At 36.0% G+C, this 22,856-nt stretch overlaps 1 protein-coding gene across 6 annotated transcripts in view; it reads right to left on the bottom strand.

Annotated features, from left to right (window-relative positions):
* The window catches only part of LOC145668108 (uncharacterized), a 52,438-nt gene that overhangs the window by 14,811 nt on the left and 14,771 nt on the right, over positions 1–22,856 (bottom strand). Inside the window, exon 1 of one of the 6 annotated variants that reach the window (XM_081735638.1) lies at positions 2,993–3,705. The exons of 2 other annotated variants lie outside the window; for them this stretch is intronic. In XM_081735638.1, the coding sequence (XP_081591764.1) occupies positions 2,993–3,228 (236 nt within the window). In that variant the 5' untranslated portion in view covers positions 3,229–3,705. Of the gene's footprint in view, positions 1–2,992; positions 3,706–18,864; positions 20,615–22,856 lie in introns of those variants that run through there. 3 more of the 6 variants (XM_081735640.1, XM_081735636.1, XM_081735637.1) reach the window with 3 other exon arrangements.

The following is a 22,856-nucleotide window of genomic DNA, read 5'->3' as shown; positions in this document are numbered from 1 at the left end:
TCATGGAGATTATAATGCTCTATCAGTTCTCCCTCTAATCATATTTTTTTTATTCATATTCATTTAATATTCTACATTTAGCTTCTGTATAGTTTTTTCGTTTTTTCTATCATCCGTAAATATTTATAGTTGCGTTTTTGTTTGTTTATTTCTCTTGTATGTTCAAGAGTGGAAAGGTGTGCATTTACCTCCCACAGAATGGGTTTGGATGCTGAACGGATGGATTGGATGTTGAGGACAATGAAACATTGGACGGTAAAATGTACCATGCAAAATATTTTCAACAAAGTTATAGAATAAAAATAAATGTGAATGCTGTAATTTCTATAACAGAAAAAACTACGTACAATCAGTGTTTTTCGCCTTTCATGATGTGACTCAATTAGGACATTAATATTATATAATTTCAGTAAACGCCAATTCGGTTAGTATTTCCAAACTACATATTTCTTTCTAATTATTCTCTGTAAAGATGATTACTAAAACTTTCAATTTTGTTTTCTACACCACTATCATTGAAGTGGTGAAGAAGCAGTAAGTTACGGTTTTAATTTTAAGTTAACCTTTCAATTATGTAATCTGACGTAAAATATTAACTTGGCCCGAGGAATAGATTTATCGGACTGCTACTTTCAAAGCTTCACCCCAAAACGCTAATACCCAAGATCGCGGTGATTTCTCAATATGGTGGGTTTCCCCCAAACGCATGCTTTGGGACTTTCCGTATGTTAATTAGAACATGTCCCCGGACATTTTCACCAATTTTTAGCGTGCTTTCCGAAATGTCCGTGTTAAAGCCTACTTTATAAATTCTTAGATGCGATAGCCATATTATAAATGTCCGCCATACTGGATGATGCAAACATTGGAGCGGCGAGGACTTTTGGGGGATGTTGGTTAGAGTCTTGCCCACCCAATGACGAAAATTAATTAATATAGTATAGGTATAACGGAACTTTTGCCCCTACAGCATTACAATAAATTTAATAAGAGATTACGGCTTGCTGCACACAAAACTGAATATCTCCGCCCATTTTAGATACAGCAATGTAACTGGGCTCGTTGGAAATCTCTTGAAACCACGAATAATGGTTATTTCAAAATTTTTTCTCGTATATGTACCCTTTTCAAGTCATTTACAGTTAAATTAAAAAAAAAAACAGATCAAGAATGGACATTGTAGTCATTTTGAGATTCTCTATTTGAAAATCGCGCCAATGTAAGACAAGCAGTCGTTGTATATATCAATTTCGAATATGTTTTCTGCAATATGAAGCAAAAACGAAGTTGAAATGACGAGTAGATATAACATTTTAAAGATTAAGGGATGAATTCGGTCGCCGGTCATATTGACGACGTCATATCTCGGTTTTCCCTATCTGGATATTTTGGGACTTTGAGTGAGTTGATGAGGATGACATTCTCAAAATTTCTATCAATTTTCAGCTTGTTCATCAAAACGTCCGGGTTGGGTCATTTTTTTGTCTAATTTTCCTGCACTATATACACGAAAAACTTTCGTAAAGCACCGATATTGTAATTATGTACAACAATTGATGAGAAACGTGTAATCAATACTGTACTGGTTTACTTTTGGCGAACCACTCGAAAAAAAAATGTTGAAAAGTTAAACTCTTTTACTAGCTATCTTCTTATTATCCCCTAAAATATTTTCACTGTACGTTATAAAAATATTCACTTTGCGAAGGTAAAACTCAAAATAGACACCAGAAGTAATTGTTGAAAATTTACAATATTTTAACGAGTTTCGTATAGATATGGTTTCCGGGTGTGTGATAAAAACTACATTAAAAAACAAGACAAAACAACCCCGAGTCAGAACAGGGCTAAGCCAATGGGTTGGGATGTGCCAGAAGAGAGCAGGAATATGAGCGGTGGTGCGAGTACGCTCCGTAGTAAAAAGAAATATGTTTTGGCAATGATACAAGTTTCTATAGCACTTATGATTTTATACTACTAGCACTAAACTTTTAAACATAAAATACAGTTTAGCTACACTACAGAAATACACCGCCGGTGAATAATAGTATCTTTTAGAGTCAACTTTCGTACGCACTTAGTTATCCAATCCGTCGTAAATCACTTGTAATAATCTTACACTATTAACTCTACACTTGTAAACCTAAAGTACAGTTGGATCACTTTATATTTAATTCTGAAGTATGCAGAAATTTCTTCCTTTGAAACACGTATTTCATGCAAGTATTGAATTTACCTGTAAATTTTCGAAAATCTGGTGCGCCAAAACTACACCAGCACCATCAATAATCCATGGATCATTACTTCATCGAGATACGAAACACCACAATATTTAAAAGGGTGATATCGATTACTTATATGTTTGTCTACAGTTAGTCAATGTGTACCGTGTTACTTCCAAACTGCAATTATTAACTTACATTTTACGTAGCCCTATCTCGCATACCTAATTCTTTTTCGCGGAGTATTGGTCTTTGTTTATAAAATTTACGGGTTAAGTTCCAAAGTTGGGCGTCCGTTTCCAGCAAAATTTTTAAAATTTACAGGAAAGATATGGATAATTTTATCGTTTGTGTGCTTGATAATATACAAGAGCCTTGAAAAATCTGTTTATGTGTTATATATAAGCGGTTATAAACATGGGACTATACGGCGAGCGAAGGGAACTACTTGGCGCAAGGTAAGCGAACAGTTGCATTGTGGGAAAGAAACGAGCATTTATGTTATCAATATGGCGTACGTACAAGGGCAATGAAATAGTTCTAACATTCGTGAAGCAATACGTTGATAACGAGCAAAATCTTCTAAAAGTTTGTGAAGAGCACGGATTAATGAACCTAACAACAAGTTAACAGAAAGTGTGGAGAGGAGATAACAGCGAAAAAACGAGGTGAAAGCGGACGCCTAACTTCGGAATAAATGCCAAATTTACAAACCGAAGTGACTGTATTATCAGTCTGAACCAATTACTATATAGAAAATGTAATATTACCTTTCTGAAACAACTGAATTCAATTTTTTTGTTCTTAATTGTTTCGTGGAAGTATCTTTCACTACTATTTTTCTTAGCGTTTCTATATTAGTTTCAAATACAGGCTCATCTATTGCAAACTCTGATTTCACCGTATCAACGTTCAATTTCATACCCGAAGAATACACAGGTGTATCCTTCTCCTTTGTTTGCTCTCCTTTCGTTGTAGATAATATGAATCCTTTGTTGTCACTCATCAGTTCGTATGTCCACCTTTTCCCTTCCAGTGGATCTTCCTGAGGAAAACTATTTCTGGATTTCTTCTTTGTACAATTCCTTCTTAACAGACGCCTTACTAGCCATTATGACTTCACGTTTAATACAAATTTGCAGGTGTGCTTGATACTTCCAACTTATTTTATGCTGCCAGTGTTAATGAAATGAAATGCAAGGAGGTTCATATAAGAAACTTTATAGGCACACTTTCTATCAACATAGATCAGGTTTTAATAAAATACAGAATAACTGCTTTGTCTTGTCCTAGGACCGTTATCGGAGAAATAGGTAGGTCCACCATCATTAAAGTTATGTGTGCTACAACTAGAAAATTGTCTTATGTGTACCACACTCGGAGGGTTTGTGATTCAGGGACAAAATTGAATAAAATACAGGACACAATTGGGAAGAAAGGACACAATCGGGGAAAAGGTCAAAATCAGAAAAGAAGTTCAGACAGTGAAATAGGGTTGAAAACCTAGTTGAACAGGGCAAAAAGTTAGAGAAAAGTGGGAAGTGTTAAATGAAAAAAGAAAGAGTATAAAAAAAGAAGGGAATGTATGTACGTGTAAGTGTAAAAGAAAGTGTAAGTGTAGTGTAGGTGTATAGGAAATCCCAATCAAATCTCTTCCTCACAAAGCACCACAATACACAAGGCACTCGCAATAATGGCCACTGTCGAACTCCAACTGTAGTTTTAAAACAACTCTACTTCGTCGTTTGCATCTATTAATGTTGCCAACACCCAAGGAGAAAAATTGCTAAGAATCAGAGGTCAAGAGTGGCCAGAAATTAAAAAAAAAAAAGTTCTGTGCCGAAAACAAGTTCAATAACAAATTAATTCCTATAATAACATAAAATTAAAGCAAAACTCACCTAACAGAAATAAATATCATCGTCGCCATCATTGTCTTCAGGTTGAGGCGAAGCTTCTTTTATTTGGCTTGTTTCTATCGGAGTTTCATTGCTTTTGTTCCAACACCAGAAAACACTCTCAACTTCCGCGTCGAATGTGGAAGTTTTACCATAGGAAAAACTAATGAAACTAATTCTAAAAATGGATTCTCTTTTTCAGCATCTCTGCACTGATTTACTCTTCGGGAAAATTCTTTAGTCGAAGATTTACTAACCGATTTCACGAAATTTATGATCCGCCACTGATTTTCAATTTTGTGAATATCATCCTCAACAGTGTTTCATCCAGTTTCCTCCGTTTGGGGTGAAATGTGAGGTTCTAGGGGGGAGATCATTTAAAATGTGGAAAGTAACCACTTACCTTATGCAACTCATATCTTTATATACTGTGTACAAAGAAACCATCTATGTACTTACAGAGAACTGTATCTTTGTTCTTCACTGCTACATATTAATTTTTAACTATTGAAATATAAAGCTTCTCCATATACAAGAATAATGTTGTTACTAATAATATTTTGAGAAGCTAAAGATGCTTATTTATACAATTATTAAAATATTAAGAATAATCTAGAAGATTCTTCTCTTTTCATGAACTAAATATTTAAATACACATTTTCAATAAAAGAAAACATATTTTACATTTTAAGTTTTAAAAGAAGGCAGTGCAACTCTTCTTGGAGATGCAACATACCAGATTTTTAAATTTCTTACATGGAAAAGTTTCAGTCTCGAAGACCTTCTATGCATATCAACACAAGTGTACTTACGTGATGTGATGTAAGTTGTTGTCTTAACTTAATACAAATTCGTGACATACTTGAGAACGATCCTTCAACTTTGCAGGTACCTATAGGACACAAACTTAATACGGCAGCTAGATGTCATAGTGTAGGAAAACCATCCCCAATATCATCCACTTCAAGTTTACATGAGATCAGTTAACTTCATATTTTTCTCCTCAACTTCTTTAAAATTGAATGAAAAGTTATATTGTTACGCCCTCTTGAAAATTCAAAGAAAAAAAATCACACCATGATTTGAGTTTTTGGAAGAAAGATAGTAAATAAAACTTACAATCTAGTAAATTTCCCTGACGTCGATAGGTTGCCTGAAGAATATCATTAACCATCGTTGATATATATGCCGCATCAGTCTGTTGTAGTTGTACTATTTCATTAAAAAAAATAGTCAATTGGAGCATCTATCATCAGATAGCAAAAACAAAGTGAAAATTTCGATCGCACGCGGAGATTGTAGACTCATTGGCCATCACACTTAGAAATTCTAGTATTTGCTCTTACATATTCTAATATTTCATTTCAAAGCTACTCATCAGTTCCTTTTAAAAACTCGACGATACTTGTAGTACTTCCATAAGATACGTTTTCCCGCAAATGGGCGATAAACTTCGCTATTTGGTTACTGTGCAGCAAGAATGATGAGAGATTCATACTTCGTTGTATGGGGAATTTCGTTCTTGAACATGAAATGTTCTAACTTTACAAAGTCACCTAATATTAGTTTTTCTTTTCTGTTTCTCAGATTGTGCGTGTAACGTCGAATATACAGAAGTACATTTTCCCATAATTCGTTTTGCCTCGCAATCACTACTAAGAGCTTTTCTATGAATTCGTTTTGTTCATGTTTTGAAAATTTATTATCTTTTGGATTTTTAAGTGTACTTTTATTCCACTTTGTGAAAGCTTTTGTTATGAAAGTACTACCAGAACCTTTTGGAAATGGTCTATCCTTATAATATATACTGCATACTGAACGAAGAGCACTACCATTGTCTAGTGGCAAAAGCCACATGTGAGTTTTCTTCCCTCTTTAAGCACTATATATTATCATGAACGTTTTAATCGATTAAATTTTGGACACATCAAGTAACTCTATTATAAAAAATAAAACAGTCGAACGTTACACCTCAAAAAGCACAACTAACTACATTAAAACCCGATCAACACACTGATTATTTTCTGTTATTGCATCGTGCTGACACATACTGCATAGTTGTGCTCTCAGCTGAAAGCTAATTTTACAGGGAATTTTAGAAAGCGTTTTCCCGAAATGACAAGGGAAGTGAGAAATATAAACATGATGCCATGAAAAAATGTGACTTTTTCCGAAATATGAGAAAGGACATCAACTAAAAGCTCGCAAATTGGAAAAACATAAACTGCACGTTAAATTTCAAACATGGCTATATTTATACCTTCAAAAATTGGGGGAGGAATTGTACAACTTTAGAGGAAATTTTTCCCTCCTAAGATAGCTAGATACAACACTGGTCCTCAAATCTCAAAGCTACATCTAAATGAGTAATAGATTGTTTCATTGGTTTCAAAATCTCATTGACACTGAGAAGAGACATTTTCTGAAGGATTTCTATGTTGTCAGGATGTCTATTCTGATCATTTGTTTGACAAGTTTATATATTATGGTACAATTTGTACCACACGGGATGTTTCATGGTACATTGCGTTATAACTCTTCTATTTGAGCTTTTTCGTCCGTTTTTTTTTCTTTTTCAAGTCCAGAGGCATTGTAGAAGACCTTAGGTATGGTTTCACATCTTCCTGCGTCGAGACATAGGAGGTGATAACGTCATAATTCTAAAATATACATTTTCTTTTAATATTGCGGGGCCGTTCTATGTTCATTATTTTTTGGCGGGCTTATTTTTGCACGTAGAAGATTGAAATTTTGCACACACATTCAGTCCACCGAGGGGTAATTACCAGATTTTTTTCAGATTTCTGCGTTAAAACAGGGGGAGATCCAGAGGGGCAAAAATTTGAAGGGATATTTTACCAAAAAATCCCTTTCTTCGCGATTTTCCCGCCTTAGATACATGATGGAGACAAGTGAATGGTACTGCCTGAAAGGCAGTTCTATTCTGAAGAGAATGATGCGCGACACATGACCCTAGGCTAATTAGGGAAATGTCAGGGAATTTTTATCAAAATATACTTCTGTATAGGGGAATTTTGGACATTTTCGGTATTATTTTTTTTGCGTGCTTATTTTTGCACCTAGAAGACTGAAATTGTGCACAAACATTCAGTCCACCGAGGAGTATTTACCAGATTTTTTGTACTTCTGTGTTAAAACAGGGGGGTACAGAGGGGCTGAACATTGAAAAAGGGAAATTTTTACCAAAAAATCCCTTTCACGGGATTTTCTCGCCTTAGATACATGATGGAGACAAGTGAATGGTACCGACGAGAAGGCAGTTATAAGCTGAAGAGAATGATGGGCGAAACATGACCCTAGGGTAATTAGGGATGTCTCGGGGAATGTTTAAAATATTCCCTCTGTATACGGGAATATGGGACATTGTCGGTATATATTTTTTTTGGCGGGCTTAGTTTTGCACCTGGAAAATTGGAATTGTGCATAAATATTCAACCTACCTAGTAGTATTTATCAGATTATTTCAGATCTCTGCGTTAAAACAGGGGGTCCAGAGGGGCTAAAAGTTGAAAAAAGGATATGTAGACCCAAAAAATCCCTTTTTTCAGGATTTTCCCGCCTTAGATACATGATGGAGACACGTGAGTCATACCGCCTGAAAGGCAGTTCTAAGCTGAAGAGAATGATGGACGAAACATGACCCGAGGGTAATTAGGGATGTCTCAGAAAATTGTTTACCTGAGATCATGGTGTTTTACGGTAATTTGGGGCATGGTGGGAATTCTTGATAAAATTTCTCCCGCCCTTAGCATTCAAGATAGAAACTTGAAATTTGGCACACACATTCAGAATAGCAAGTACTATTTGTCAGATTTTTTTAGATGGCTACGTTTATACAGGGCCGCTCCAGAGGGGCCCAAATTGCGAGAAAAAATTTCCCTCCGAAATTTTCCCTTTGACATCATTTTTCCCACTCCTGGTATATGGTATGAGCATGCAAGTGGTACCATTTGAAAGCCAGCTCCATTCTGAAGAGAATGAGGTATGAAACATGATCCTAGGATAAATAGTGACGATGCAGTAACTCTGCTTGACTGAGTCTAAAAAATACCCCAAAGAGCCGGGTACCGGAAAGATATTATATATATATATATATATATATATATATATATATATAAAACTTACACATCTTACTCAAAGATTTTTCTCAACATCTGCTGGTAACAAAGCTTTTGAGCTCACTCTCTACTGTGTAACCAAGATATGCAGATGGATCACTATGAACATCAATACCAGTGGCGTATACTGGTTTGAAGGCATTGACTACTACTGACCTTCTATATTATTAGTATTAGTAATAATAACATATGCATAACAATGAACAAAAAGTCTTTTGTTTGAACTCTTGCTTTGAGACCAGAATGTTTTCCACTGTAAATGAAATTGTCATACATTTGCGCAGTTAACTTCTTGTGGATTGCATTCGTAAAATGTTAATTTTTACAAATGTCACTTCCCTCAAGAATCGCCTCTGTTACTGACGTTGGTTGTCATTTCGTACCAGTCTTCGCAAAAATTCTGAACATAGCAACGTGTCGCTAAGATGCAAACAGTCATTATAATGGTTATGCCCATTACCGCTATCTAAATCGCGAAGTTTGCGTCAATGGAAATGGTTACGGAAAGTGCCCGGTTATCCCATACAATATTTTTCGTTCAACAATTTGCATCACGAAATATGTATAGTGATTTTGCTATTTGGCTGTGGCGGCTTTAGCGGGTAGGTATTTTTTTTAAGATAGTAAAGTCGGATTATTGTGAATTCAGCCTTACTTTTGATCACCTAGGCTAGTAATACGTGGACCTACAACTTAATGTACAACTCGAACTAGATGAAGAGGCACGGTGTCTCAATGATAGAGCGCTTAACTCTTGTGTTTAGGGTCCCTGCTTCGATCTCCGAGCGAGCAAGTTTGTGGTGGGCAACATCGTGTGTGTGAGTTTCCTTGGGATACTCTGCTTGTCCTAATCACTTGTCTCCCTTAGCACAAAGGGCATAGTTGTGGGACGTTAAGCTGAAAAATTTCATTTCACTTTCGAATAAGCTCTCACTGAGAATTATACCTTTATTTGCCACATCAAAGTACGAATGCTATCTATAAAAACATATATAGTCAGGAGAGGATCTCATACGTAAATGAAAGTAGGGTAAGTGTCTCTAACTTGAGAATCTGACATAAGTGAGCAAGGGCGCAGATTTCTCTGTAAATTTGGGGGGTATTCGGAAGCAGAAAATATATATATATATATATGAGGATTTTAAGACAAATTACATTCAAATTATGAAAATATTATATAATCATTAATACAGTAGGGGGCCCAGGATCGTCGGCCTTGTGAGTGAGTAATACTCTGCTGAAGAATCTGATTGATTTTGCAGGCATTGACGAAAGCAACTTGAGAGCAAATTCTTTCTCTTATTTATGTACTTACCGTTGCAAAGAAGGATTCATTCACTCGTTCATTTAATATTTAATTAATTACATTATTCAGTAATTATTCTTCATTTATTCCTTTATATATTCCCGTTAAATAGCGTACACTCAACGTCGCTATATCACAAGATAGACTATGACTCAAGCGAGGATAACAATAACCATTAATATATAGATCGAAACTGACAGTTTATAAAATTCAACGGTTTATAAAATTTTATATATTATAATATTATACGAAGAATTTGCTGTTAGGTTATCTACCTTAGCGTGGTTCACGAATTAAGATTTTATATTGCATTTGCTTTTCATATTAGGATTTCTGAAAGGCTGTCCGAATAGGCCTAACAATGATGTAATTGATAATTTTGAAAACTTTTATTATCGGGTAAATTTGACTCCACGGAAGGATAAATCTTCAAGGTAACCTTCTTCTAGGTCATATTATAACACTGAAACATATTGTACTGAAAAATAGAATACCATGAGTATAACTGATCTTTTAGATGTGCTACCTTTCCCTGCGCACACGTGAGATTGGTTTATTGTTTCTCAAACAAAAAGGGTATAGATGTCTGTTGGTTTTACGTTTTGACACACAGACAGGCGTCACTGCAGTGTTTCGATTATGAAAAGAGATATCAAACACATACGATACAAATTATATGAAACAGCAAACAGAGGGAGACAAAAATTATAGTAGACCAAGTTTTCCGCGGTGGGTCATTGTGGAGAGTAAACCTTTTGATAATGTGACGTAGATGTGCTTAAACCTTTCCTACCTCCGCCAGTATGTATCGTTTCTTGCACCGCAGTGTGATATCCCTTTAGTCAGATAGCTCGTCAATTGCCTCATGATGCAGAAGCAGCAAAAATTCATGTGTAGTCCTGACAGAAGTAAGGAATTCTACATGCCAAAGTGGAGATCATCAACATTGTATTGAGCAGGAACTACTATTATATATATATATATATATATATATATATATATATATATATATATATATATATACTATTATGTATCTTTTTTCTTGCTATTTTCTGTATATGTCACAGAAGTATAGAAAGTAATCGGAAAAATTAATATATAATGACATGTATAGGTTCTGTCTTCCCTTAACATGACGATACATTTTGTGCGTACATTTAACATAAATTATAATATAGCACGTAAAATAGCCAGTGAATTGAACTCAGAAAAATCGGTGCATAAGGATGTAGTACACAACCTTTGTTTGCGAACTTAGCCTGATTCTGGCTCGGCCATCAAATATAGTGATCTTGATTGCTTAGACAATGGGATTCTTGCACCTTGAATTTCAGCAAAATACGTTTAGTAGTTATCCAGAATAAAGCATCATGTAGAAGCAGAGCCGAGCCTAACCTTTGCTAAAGATCGGTGAAATATTCTGATCTCTATTTCTAAACAAAGCGCTCTTTGCCTTTTAAATTTTCTTTAGATTCAGAAAGTACTTACCAAGAAATAAAGCAGGTATATAAACAGACGAGCTCAGCTCAGCCTTTTCCTGAAGCGGTCGGCCACCAGATAATATTGTTTATTCCCTAGATAATGAGATACTTGTTTACTAAATTTGTTCAGTTCCTATATCACACACACAGACATATATATAGGGTGTCACAAAAGGAATGGGGGAAAATAGAAACCACACATTGCTGGCAGCAAAACAAGAAATAAAGTTTATGATATTTGGTCTAGGAATTAATTCGTGCGAGTGGACAAGAGATGGCGCAACGAACGGAGCGTCCCACAGTTCCGTGTATCCACACATGTGTTGCAAACCCCTGTCATCGCGTATCGTTCGTAGTATAGGGCAGTGGATTAAAGCGTCAACAACACCAGTTTGTAGTTAAGTGAACATGGCGCAATTTGTGCCTGATAAAGTGTTTTTGCGGGGTGTCCTGCTGCATTACTTTAACATGCAGAAAAGTGCGACTGAAAATCATCGTATTTTGGTGGAAGTGTATGGTGACCATGCTCTAGCTGAACGAACGTGTCAGAAGTGGTTTGCACGGTTTAGAAGTGGTGATTTCGGCTTGGCAGACCAAGAGCGAGCTGGACAGCCAAAAAAATTTCAAGACGAAGAATTGACAGCATTGCTCGAGCAGGATTCGTGTCAAACGCAGGAACAACTTGCAGCAGCATTAGGCGTTGATCAAACAACAGTCTCCAAACGCTTGAAAGCCATGGGAATGATTCAAAAGATGTCACATTGGGTTCCACATGAATTGAAAGACAGAGACGTTGAAAGACGAAAAACCATTTGCGAATTGCTGCTTCAACGACAGAGCAGAAAGGGGTTTCTGCATCGAATTATTACGGGTGATGAGAAGTGGATCCATTACGAGAACCCTAAACGAAAAAAGGCCTGGGTGAAACCAGGTGAACCAGGTCCATCACAACCAAAACGAGATATTCACTGTGCAAAGGTTATGCTGTGCATATGGTGGGATATGAAAGGTGTGGTGTACTATGAGCTGCTGCAACCGGGTGAAACTATGAATGGAGAACGTTATCGACGACAATTAATGCGTTTGAAGCAAGCTCTGGCCAGAACACGACCAGAATGGGAGAACAGACATGATAAACTTATTGTTCAACATGATAACGCTCGCCCACATGTCGCAAAACCGGTCAAAACCTATTTAGAAAATGTCGGATGGGAAGTTTTACCCCACCCGCCGTATTCACCAGACGTTGCTCCTTCGGACTACTACTAGTTCGATTGCATGAACAACGATTTGATTGGACAGCGGTTTACTTCTTCAGAAGATATCGAAACATGGGTCTCTGACTGGATCGCTTCCAAGGATGAGGACTTCTTTCGCCACGGAATCCGTACATTGCCTGACAGATGGGCGAAAGTGGTGGCTAGCGATGGACAATATTTTTCTTAAGGTATTTATGTATTTTGTGTTTGTACTACAGCTTCAATGTGTGCGTACCAACCGCACGAATTAATTCCTAGACCAAATATATATTGTCCGGAAGCGGACACGGGCGGAGCTAGACACCTTCGAATGTGGAGAGGAACTTTACACTTAGGAAAAGGTACTTGCTGATATACAAAATCACACTGAAGAAGCGTGTGGTAAGTTACGCATCACACCGATAGTAATGGAATGCATTCAAAACTCACGATTAGAAGGTTGCATAGATGTGGGAGGACAGCACTTTGAACATCTTTTGTAGGCACGTTTATTGTTAGCACGTATGACCTAGTAGTTTGTAGCTTTACTCTGTATAAGATACTACGCTACAAATACAGTACGTCGTTGTGGATTCTGCCTGTTCTTTCATTACATGGCACAACTAGTTATACTTCTTGTTTCTACCCTGTCTCTGAAAGATTCTATCTGGCATACCACTTTCTTTGCCTCCTGATATTATGGAACGATGGTAAATAATCTTTGCTTTGATTCCCATTGTACGTGTGCGTGCAATCGGACTAAGGATAACCTTCTTTTTATGTGGTTTCCATCTTTTCTGTTTCGTTCCATTACAGACATTCTGTGAATCCCTAAATGACGTATGAAGAATCTCTAGTGCAGTCAGTATAATATCCGTTTAACATATCAAGCCGGTAACATTTTTCTTTCTGAACCCCCTTTCTAGCTCCTATGATTATTCCTCAAGCAGGTATGAAGTCCATTTCCCCCACATTTGAAGTTGTCTAGCACCGCCTCTGTCCATTTCCGGACTATATCGCACATAAACATATTTCTTTGTCTTGGTGTCAGGAATCCGTGGTTTCATTTTTCACCATTACTTTTGGGACACCATATTACATATATATATATATATATATATATATATATATATATATATATATATATATATATATATATTTAGTGTGTGTGTAAATAGATAGATATAGATATACCTTCAGAGGAACTATAACCTCACGTAAAACAATGCCGGAAGCTAAATGAGTCGTCTAATATTGGGATCAGAAAAAGAAAACATTAAATGTAAGCAGAATCTCACTCAGTTCTCCTGCACTAAAAAAACGGTAACGCTTTCTTTGGTTAAGTCATTGTTTTGCTCTTTCAAACTTCTCACATTTAAGAAAAAATTAAATAAGATAAAGTTACGTATTGTATTCAGTCCTCATCAGTTTTAAAATGTTCTAAGCAGGGGCGTCATTTCAGATTTCGCTTGGGGGGGTGGGCACGAGCACCACCGACATACGACTTTCATGTTTTGTACTAGTATATTAGTATACAATTAATTAAAGTAAATGTGTTCCTCAAACTCTTGGGGGGGCAATTGCCCCTTCCTGCCCCCCTAATCACGCCCCTGGTTCTAAGTACTGAATTTTATCAAAAATTAAAACCGTAACGACAATGAGATTATATACGAGATAGAAAACCTTCCTTGCACCAGGGGCGGATCCAGGACCGACTTTGAGGGGGCGGTGGGTTGTCATACTGCTACTTTTAAGGGCTCCAAACGTTGGCATGGGCTTCTTTATATATATATATATATATAATAAGAAAGTTTCTTCTTCTGGGGGGCGATCGCCCCCCTTGCCTTGTACTTAGCCTTCTAACAATATCAGTACACCACACTAACTTCACTTAATAATCAATTTCATACTTTTTAACATATATTCATGATATCCAATTACATCGCGTCACTTCGAATATTAAGAGAAAAGTTTGTTGTGTTTCTGTATTTTTACCCCAAATCTTACAGAAATCAGTCTGTGGTTGTAGAAAACATAGACACTCGTATTACACCAAGAAATATGTAAACATCTTAGAAGGCATTAAGAAACTAGTTCCATCATAGTATTTTTGACGAATATCTCTGATGATAGTGTTAAATGTTTGTTCGTGTTAAAAATATTATGCAAGGCGTGTCCCACCCAATCCCACATCTTGGATATATATATATATATATATATATATATATATATATATATATATACAAGATGTGGATACAAATTATTTCTAAAATTTACTTTATTATAAAATCCGCTCCCAAACATTGGGTTTCAGAATTATCCTGTAAAATGTGATTTTGATCCATGTTCTTTCACAACACTGAGACCGATGAGAGCTTGCCTTAACATATGTAAACACACGGTCTGTCCGTTATTTGCAGTCTATATTTAAACTGTTTCCCAGCGCGGAGTCCCTATATTCTAAAATGGGTCTTCCGAACCTGATTTTTCAATAGGTCCCTTTCTGCATTCTTCACACTTCAGAGATCTCTTACCCGTATGCCGTATATGTGTTCGTACTTGTGTTCGTGTTTCTTTCTACCCTCCTACCACAAATTATGTGCATGACTTGTATAGGTTAACATATGTATTGTCAAAGTAAACTTTCGTGTAAATCCTTTTCTACACTCTTAAAATGTGTGAATTTTCTCTGCTGTACATATTAACACTATGATTCAAAATTTGAATTTTGATTTGAACTCTCTCTAGCTGTCAGTACGTACGATACTTGCGACATGATATGCTACTATATTTGGATAGCAGCAAGGCAGACTAGACCATCTACCATTTTTATGGAAATTGAGTTATCTATTGTAACATACGTAAAATATGGTAAAGTTTGATCTGCCAAAATAGACTATCTCTGCATTGTTTAATTTTCGAGCTGGAACGTGTAATATAGTCTGCCCTATTCATTTATCAATTCTTTCTATCTGACAAAGTAGACTACGTGAGGCTGGTCTACTTTGTCGTTTTTCTCAGTTGAATAAATGTGCAATTTGAAAGTGGCAGAGTAGACCACATTATGAAACAACTTTGCTCACTAGGTGGCGGTATGGTTACGACTAATATTATGTACATGCTCAATGTTTTAAATTAAGCAGCAATGAATCAAATTGTCTTAATATTTGTATATTATTATTTCAGCCTAGAAAACCTATGTATTTGAATATTAAAATAATGCTGAATGTCTTCGTAAGTAACGTATTTCTGCAACATTTTGTGGAAGGAACTCCATCATAGCTATGAATAGGTACGTGATTCTGCATGGGATGTTTGCTGGTTACTGACATTATCAAGAATGGCGCAAAAATTTGCAGATGTTTCCCGCCAAAACATGGCAGCTTTGTTAAACATGTCTGACGATGATCTAGACTAGCATTTACAATTAAGCAACTTGAGCGAAGATGAGTGGGTGCCTGGTGGTGACCGTAACGAGAGTGATGTTGTATCTGAACATAATAGCAGTGATGAACGTGCGGAGACATTAGTTGCGGATGAATTAGATGCATCTCGTGCTGAACAGTTGCGCGAAACCAATTGTAGTGAAGGAACAGAAGCAGAAGAGAGCTAAAGGATAACCGTAAGTTAATAGCAAAGGAGTTGTGAAACAAGGCAAAACTTTTCAAATGTATTTGTGCTCGTGCAAGCGGAACAGCTGTTCCAAGTTATCGGCTGAGATGAGGAAAAATATTTTCAAACACTTTCATGAGCTTGAATCGTGGAATAAACAAACGTCTTTTATAGTGTCATGCATTAAAACTCGTAAAGAGCAGGGAAAAACGTTCCATCGCACATATGTCCTGAATAACGTCACTGTGTGTAAGACAGTGTTTATAAATACCGTTGGTATATCAAGTTGTCGTGTAAACTGCGCCCTCCATAAGAAACTGGGCTATCCATTTAACAAGAAATGAGTTTCGACTATATTCTTTTCCACATTCTTTGCAAATATATTAACCATTTGTTAACTGAGTACTGCTACAAGTAAACGACGGCTAAATGACTTCCGCACTCTTGGAATATATAGAAAAGTTCTCATGAGTACTTTAACATTTGTCATTTGTTTTTCACATTCTTTGTATATGTGAAGTCCTTCACCTGTATTAATTAAGATGGGAACATCCAAACTTGAAGCTGGAAAAATTTTCTACATTCTTTGCACGTGCCAAGTTTCTCATTTGTATTAATATGAAGTGTATTCCTATAGTTGTTTTACAGTAAATTCGTTTATCACTTTACGCAGACAGACATTTTTCACCTGTATATAACAACGTGTTTTGACAATTGTGATTTCCGAATAAATAGCTCTTTAAATGTTGGCATATATGACTTGCTTTTTTTATGTATTAACATATGTTTCCAAGTTTGAACTTACTCTAAATGAAAACCACTCTCTTGACACATTTGAGAATTTTCACTTGTGTTTTAGCATATGTTTTGACAAACGTGATTTTTCAGTAAATCCTTTTCCACACTTTTCGCATTTGTATGGTCTTTCAACTCTATGTATTAACACTTACGCAACGGCGGGAAATTTAAATGTTAAAGCGTGGATAACGGCATGAAATAAAGGTATCAAAAAAAATTAATATCTCCGTTATTTATCACTTGGTTTCTTTGAAACTTGCAACACTTGGTAACAATGGATAGATTTAATCATATTTATAAAATGATGGATTTATCTTGTATAGTTTTTGAGTTGCCTACCTTTAAGGATAGACTCTATTTTTTGCCTTTGAAGAATAGTAAAAGTACACAAAAAACACAAAATATTAGCGAAAACTACAGGAATCTCTACAAGAAACTATCTAAACTTACCCATAGTACTATGCATTCACCTCTCCATCCCCATAATAATATTTACATTGTCACATACACTATAATCCACAATAGTACATTAGAACTCAAATTTTTCGCGTGTACGATATAGTTGAAAGCACTTTCGAACACATTATGACTTGTTTCCTTTGAAACTTGCAACGCTTGGCAATAATAGACAAATGTAGTGATATTTGAAAACTGATGATTTTATCTAGTACTGTTTGGTTAGCCTACTTTTCAGGATAAATATTATTTTTGCGGATTTATTCTTTTTGAAAAGTAAACAAAAAGAAAAACTGTAATGAAAAACTACAGAAAACTACACAAGAAAAACTATATCTATAGTCACTTATAATACTATGCACACTCCTCTTGATCTTCATAATAATATATGCACTTCCACATCCATATGTACTCACACAGTTGTGACCTAGAAGTCCCAATATTTTTCGCGTGTATGATATAGTTGAAAGCACTTTCCAACACAAAGGGCAACATTACACTCAGGGCAGTAGTAGGTTGTGTATTTGTTTATTGGTTTACCAACGCGATATTTCCCATGGTCATAACAAACTTTGCATTTTCTTTGGCGTTTTTTCTGGGCTTTTATTCCGGGCAAATTTGAGCAGTTGGGGAAGGGAAAGTGATCTCTTGCAAGAAGTCTTCCTGCCGTGGTTGGTAGACGAGGCTCAACAATTTCTATTCCCACTGAAGCAATCAGTCCGTCTGTAACTTGGACAAGAAACTGTCGCAGGCTTATTTGTTTACCCGTGGCCTTTTTGTAGAGGATAAAAGAATTCACTAGACACAAATCAAACAAATGAAAAAATAGTTTCTTCCACCATTTGACAGACTTGCGCCGCAGAGAGTAGTACGCGAGAAGTTGGTCCGATTTGTCTACACCGATTTTATAATTGTTGTAATCAGAGACAACAGAAGGTATCAATTTCTCGTGTTTCCCTTTTGCAGTCTTTTTCTCAACAAATTCAAGATTGTGAGCACTCGTAAGCATGTATACATCTCGCACATCTTTCCACTTTAGGGCAAGAAGATGGTCTCTTTGGCTCGCAACAAGTTCCCCTTTTTTCAGTTTCTGTGATAAGGCATCCTTTGGCAGCTGCTTTCTGTTTGCCATGACAGTCCCTACACACTTGATACCATCCCCCCACATCTTGTCAAACAAAACTGGACTAGAGAACCATCTGTCCATGTACACAGTGTGCCATTGATTTTTTACATTTTCGCAAAGTCTATCAACGACATTTATTGCTTTATTGTATTCCGCATCAGTAGTTTGAGCACCCGTGTATACTTCTAAGTTACAAACGTAACCGCTTTTGGCTTCTGTAAGTTCAAATATTTTAATTCCATACTTTTGAGGTTTTCCTTTCATATATACCCGAAAACTTACACGTCCACGAAACCCACAAATAGCCTCGTCGACCGTGAGGAACTCCTCGGGAGCATACGTGGTTTTGAAAGATTTTTGCAAAATGTCAAATAGTGGTCTGATTTTATGTAAAGGATCGTATCCTGCCTGTTTTTTTGGTATTTGTGTTTCGTTGTTGTTTAGATGCAACATCGTAAAAATTTGTAGAAATTTATCTCTCGACATGCCTATTGATTTCGTGAAAGTTGTTTGCAACACGGGAGTTGTACTCCAATAATCATAAAGGGTAGGTTTCTTTACCAAACACATGTGTACCAGAACCGAGACGAAGAGTTTCACATCTTTGATAGTGACAGGTTTCCATTTTCTGAAAACTGATTTTTTTTTCAGTGGACCTTCCTTCTCTCGTTGAGCTATTTGTTGTTGAGCATATCTGTTTGTTTCAACAACAATTAGCTTGAATACATCATCGCCAATAAAGAGAGACAAGGCATCGACAGGAGACATTTCTGGGGACCAATTGGTGGATGGGGTGATACCTGAATGACCACGAAACGTTGGCTTGTTAGTCATTTCGATAACGTCCGCCCACGAAGAGCGCGAAGTCCCGTCAACTTTTCTTTTTTTTTCAGCAGGCAACATAACATCTTCTTCCTCCGAACTGTAAGCATCACTTTTTTCCTGCTCTAACTCACTCTCAAGTTCATAAGCATCGGAGTCTGAATCAAAAATAAGTTCCGCAATCATTTCTTCACTTATTTTCGTTTGCCGAACAGATAAAGACCGATCGCGAATGCCTGAACTAGTGCTTGGTTCATCCATCGTATAGTACAAAAAAGGACTCGAAATGAACACAGGTGCACTTATCAACACACAAGGAGAAACTAGCTTACTGTAGTATGATTTTTAATTTTAGTAACGTAGGAAGAAAGAAAAAAGAAAGAGAAAGAGGAAGAAAAAAAAACAACAGCAGTAGCTCCATGACAAGAAACACGTGCTGACCGAACAAAGGCGTTTTATTTTCTTTCTCTAGTATGGTCAGCAATTTTGTGGCTATGATTACGTCATAGACTAGACATAACATAATCAGTGTTTCTAGCCAACACAAAAAAGACCAAAGATAGTGCCCAAACAAAAATCTCAGTAAAAATTTAAAACTACGTCACATTTAAAAATTAAAAAGCACGAGGTTGTATATATACAACCACCGTCGTCTACGCGACTTACGGTTTGGTTGTACATATACAACGGTCGTTCACAATGTGTTAACACGTGTTTCATCAAATTTGATCTCATAGTAAATACTTTTCCACACTTTTCGCATGTGTATGGCTTTTCACCCGTATGTATTAACACATGCCTTGCTAAACTTGATTTTACAGTACAGCTCCATCCACAATCTTCGCATGTGTATGGTTTTTCACCTGTATGAATTAACATGTGTATTGCTAAATTTGATTCAGCAGCAAGTGTCTTTCCACAATATTCACACGTTTGATGTCCTATACCAGCATGTATTAACAAATGTCTTGTCAAAGCACATTTCTCGGTAAATTCCCGTCCACAGTGTTCGCAGCTATGAGGTTTTTCACGTTTATGTGTAAGCATGTGTTTTGCCAAATGTGAATTTCGAATAAATCGCTTTTCACAATCTTGGCACTTATAAGGTCTTTCACCTGTATATTTCAACATGTGTCTTTTCAAACTTGATTTTTCAGTGAATCTGGAGCCACATATTTCGCATTGGTATGATTTTTCACCTTTATGTATTATGCGTTTGGACAAACTTGATTTTTCAGCAAATACCCTACTATAGTCTTTGCAGCTATGAGATTTTTCATCTTTATGTATTGACGTGTGTTTCGCCGAATTTGAACATTGACTAAATTCTCTTCCACAGTCTGGAGAGCTATGAGAGCTTTCACTTGCATGTGTTAACATTTGTCTAGCCAAATATGATCGTGTATATCCTTTGTAAAACAGCTTGCAGTTAAGAGATTTCTCATTTGAATTAGGAATTATGTCCTTCTGTGTAAAAAGCGTATTCACTTCTCTGTAAGAAATGTAATTATCAGACCTGTAACAAATTTCATAAAGAAAATGGAAATCGAGACAAGCAACAGGGAACACCATGGAATGCAAACGTTCGCAAGCACTCATACGGCATATATTCGTGATACACTCGAATCGGATGCTATTGCAATATTACACGAAATCTTGTAGAACTACGGAACTGAGAGTACGACATCAGACTTAATTCAAGTGTATACCAAGGTATATATGTTATACTATTGTACAAACACTCATTCTTATAAAGGTCAAAATGTAGATAAGAAGTCACCGAAGGTATTCATGTATGTATAATATTTTTGGCAAAGAACCTAGTAATTACCACAATTTGTTGCAATTATAACTACCAAAACTGCTACTATAAGAATAAAGGAACAAACAAAGGTTACAAGTTTGAACTTGTGATAGTGTTATGTTATCCACCTCAATTGAAGGCGAAATGAGTAGGAAAAACATACTTTCTTCAACGTATTCTTGCATGCAAATTGTTTAGATTTGAGACGATATCTTGTAAATCTAGTCAACAGTTTCTACTTCCTACTCAACTACAAGTAGTGTTGAGACCTCATACTTTAAAAAATAAACTGGAGCTGAGTGATAGACCTGTTCCAATATTTGTATTTATTGTCATGATTACAGCAACAACTATCAATCACATATATTATTTTACATCAAACTAAATTTCTCATTGATATTCATCTTTAACATTGTACACACTTGTAAACTTTGGTAACATAAGGAAAAATGTTTATTGAAAGGGCGAAAGTTTACTGACAAAATTATACATGCATTAAAGAATACATCATTGCGTACCAAAAGTTTCACTTAAACGGGAATCGAACTAACGCCTTACCGCTTGTAATTCATCTTTAGTACAAGATAGTAGCGAAAAAGTACTGCATACATGTGAAAATAAGGAAATTAAAAAGTGTATAAAAACTCTCCGAACTATATTGGGCCTTATAAGAGACGTTCTGACGTGTGATTATTGCCATACTAAAGAATTTGACTAAAATATGTTCCCTGCAGTAGTATGACCTAATCATACTTGAAAACGACTGTGCATAAAAGCCCATTGTATACAGTACAACAACCAGGATCAAGTTAAAAGTGTTATAAAAAATGCTAAATATTTGCGTTTACGAACAAGTGATAAGTAGTTAGCCGAATGTGTAAGATAGGCAAGGTCAGGATGGTAAGGATAATGCTTAAAATATGACTCATGGTCTGTAACAAAGTAACAGCATTCCTTTAGCACTATGATAATACTTAAACTCAAGATAAAGAATTAAATTGGTGCACTGAAGGACAACCAGTGAAATCGGTATATTTTCTTAACAATTTAAAGAAGTTCTGCCAAACATCTGTAACACTGATACAATTATCTAATCTATGACTAAGAGCATCAACATGGTGGTATGTATCACACCAGGTATCAGTACCAATATCCAAGTTAAACAAGCGAATATTATTTTAGACAGTTCGTAACTATGCCAATTCAATATTAAAACTTACAGTACATCTGTAACTACTGATTGTAAAAGAGTAACAAGGTCTAAGAACCTTTTTTTTAAATGCCGAATGCGTATCAAAATCCCTTTAATTCCTACTGATTACTTTTTTTTCTTCTATGCAGATAAATGCTGAAAAAATCGTTAATTTGAAGACCTTCCAATTTCAATCAAGGGATAAGCGAGGAGGTAGAACTTATCCTTTAATGATGAACCGATGGCAAAAGAAAAGCTCGAAATCTATTACAGTTTCTCTCTATGAAAATCTGATACCAAAAGTTCTAATAAATTCAAATGTTTTCAGTTTCGATATACTGATGCCTCTTGTGATGATATATACCATGTCTCAAAAGTCCCCTCACACAGGGTAGCTGTTATAATCAAAGTTACAGCAAAATGTAAGAGGAAAAATCATCTCTAAATATAATGCTTTCAATCTAAAGTGAAGGATTTTTTTTTTTAAATCGGACAAGCTGTTTGGGCTGTACAATCTTTATGTGTCCAATGTGAAATGAAAATGCAACGTTACCATTTACTTGGGTCCACAACATAAGCAAATAAAACTATTGTCTTTTACGGTAACATGTCGATGCACAATCCCCATTTTAAACAGTAATTTTATTCACTTATGTTGTGGGTCTAGGTAAATGGCAGCGTTGCATTTTCATTTAGCATTAGGCGCATAATGCGTTTACAGCCCAAACGGCTCAACCGATGTAAAAAAAATTCCTTCACTTA

The sequence above is a fragment of the Thermobia domestica genome, chromosome 13, assembly GCF_964235325.1.
Source record: "Thermobia domestica chromosome 13, izTheDome1.hap1.1, whole genome shotgun sequence".
In the NCBI taxonomy this organism is placed as follows: Eukaryota; Metazoa; Arthropoda; class Insecta; order Zygentoma; family Lepismatidae; genus Thermobia; species Thermobia domestica.
This window is presented reverse-complemented; position numbering and strand designations above follow the sequence as displayed.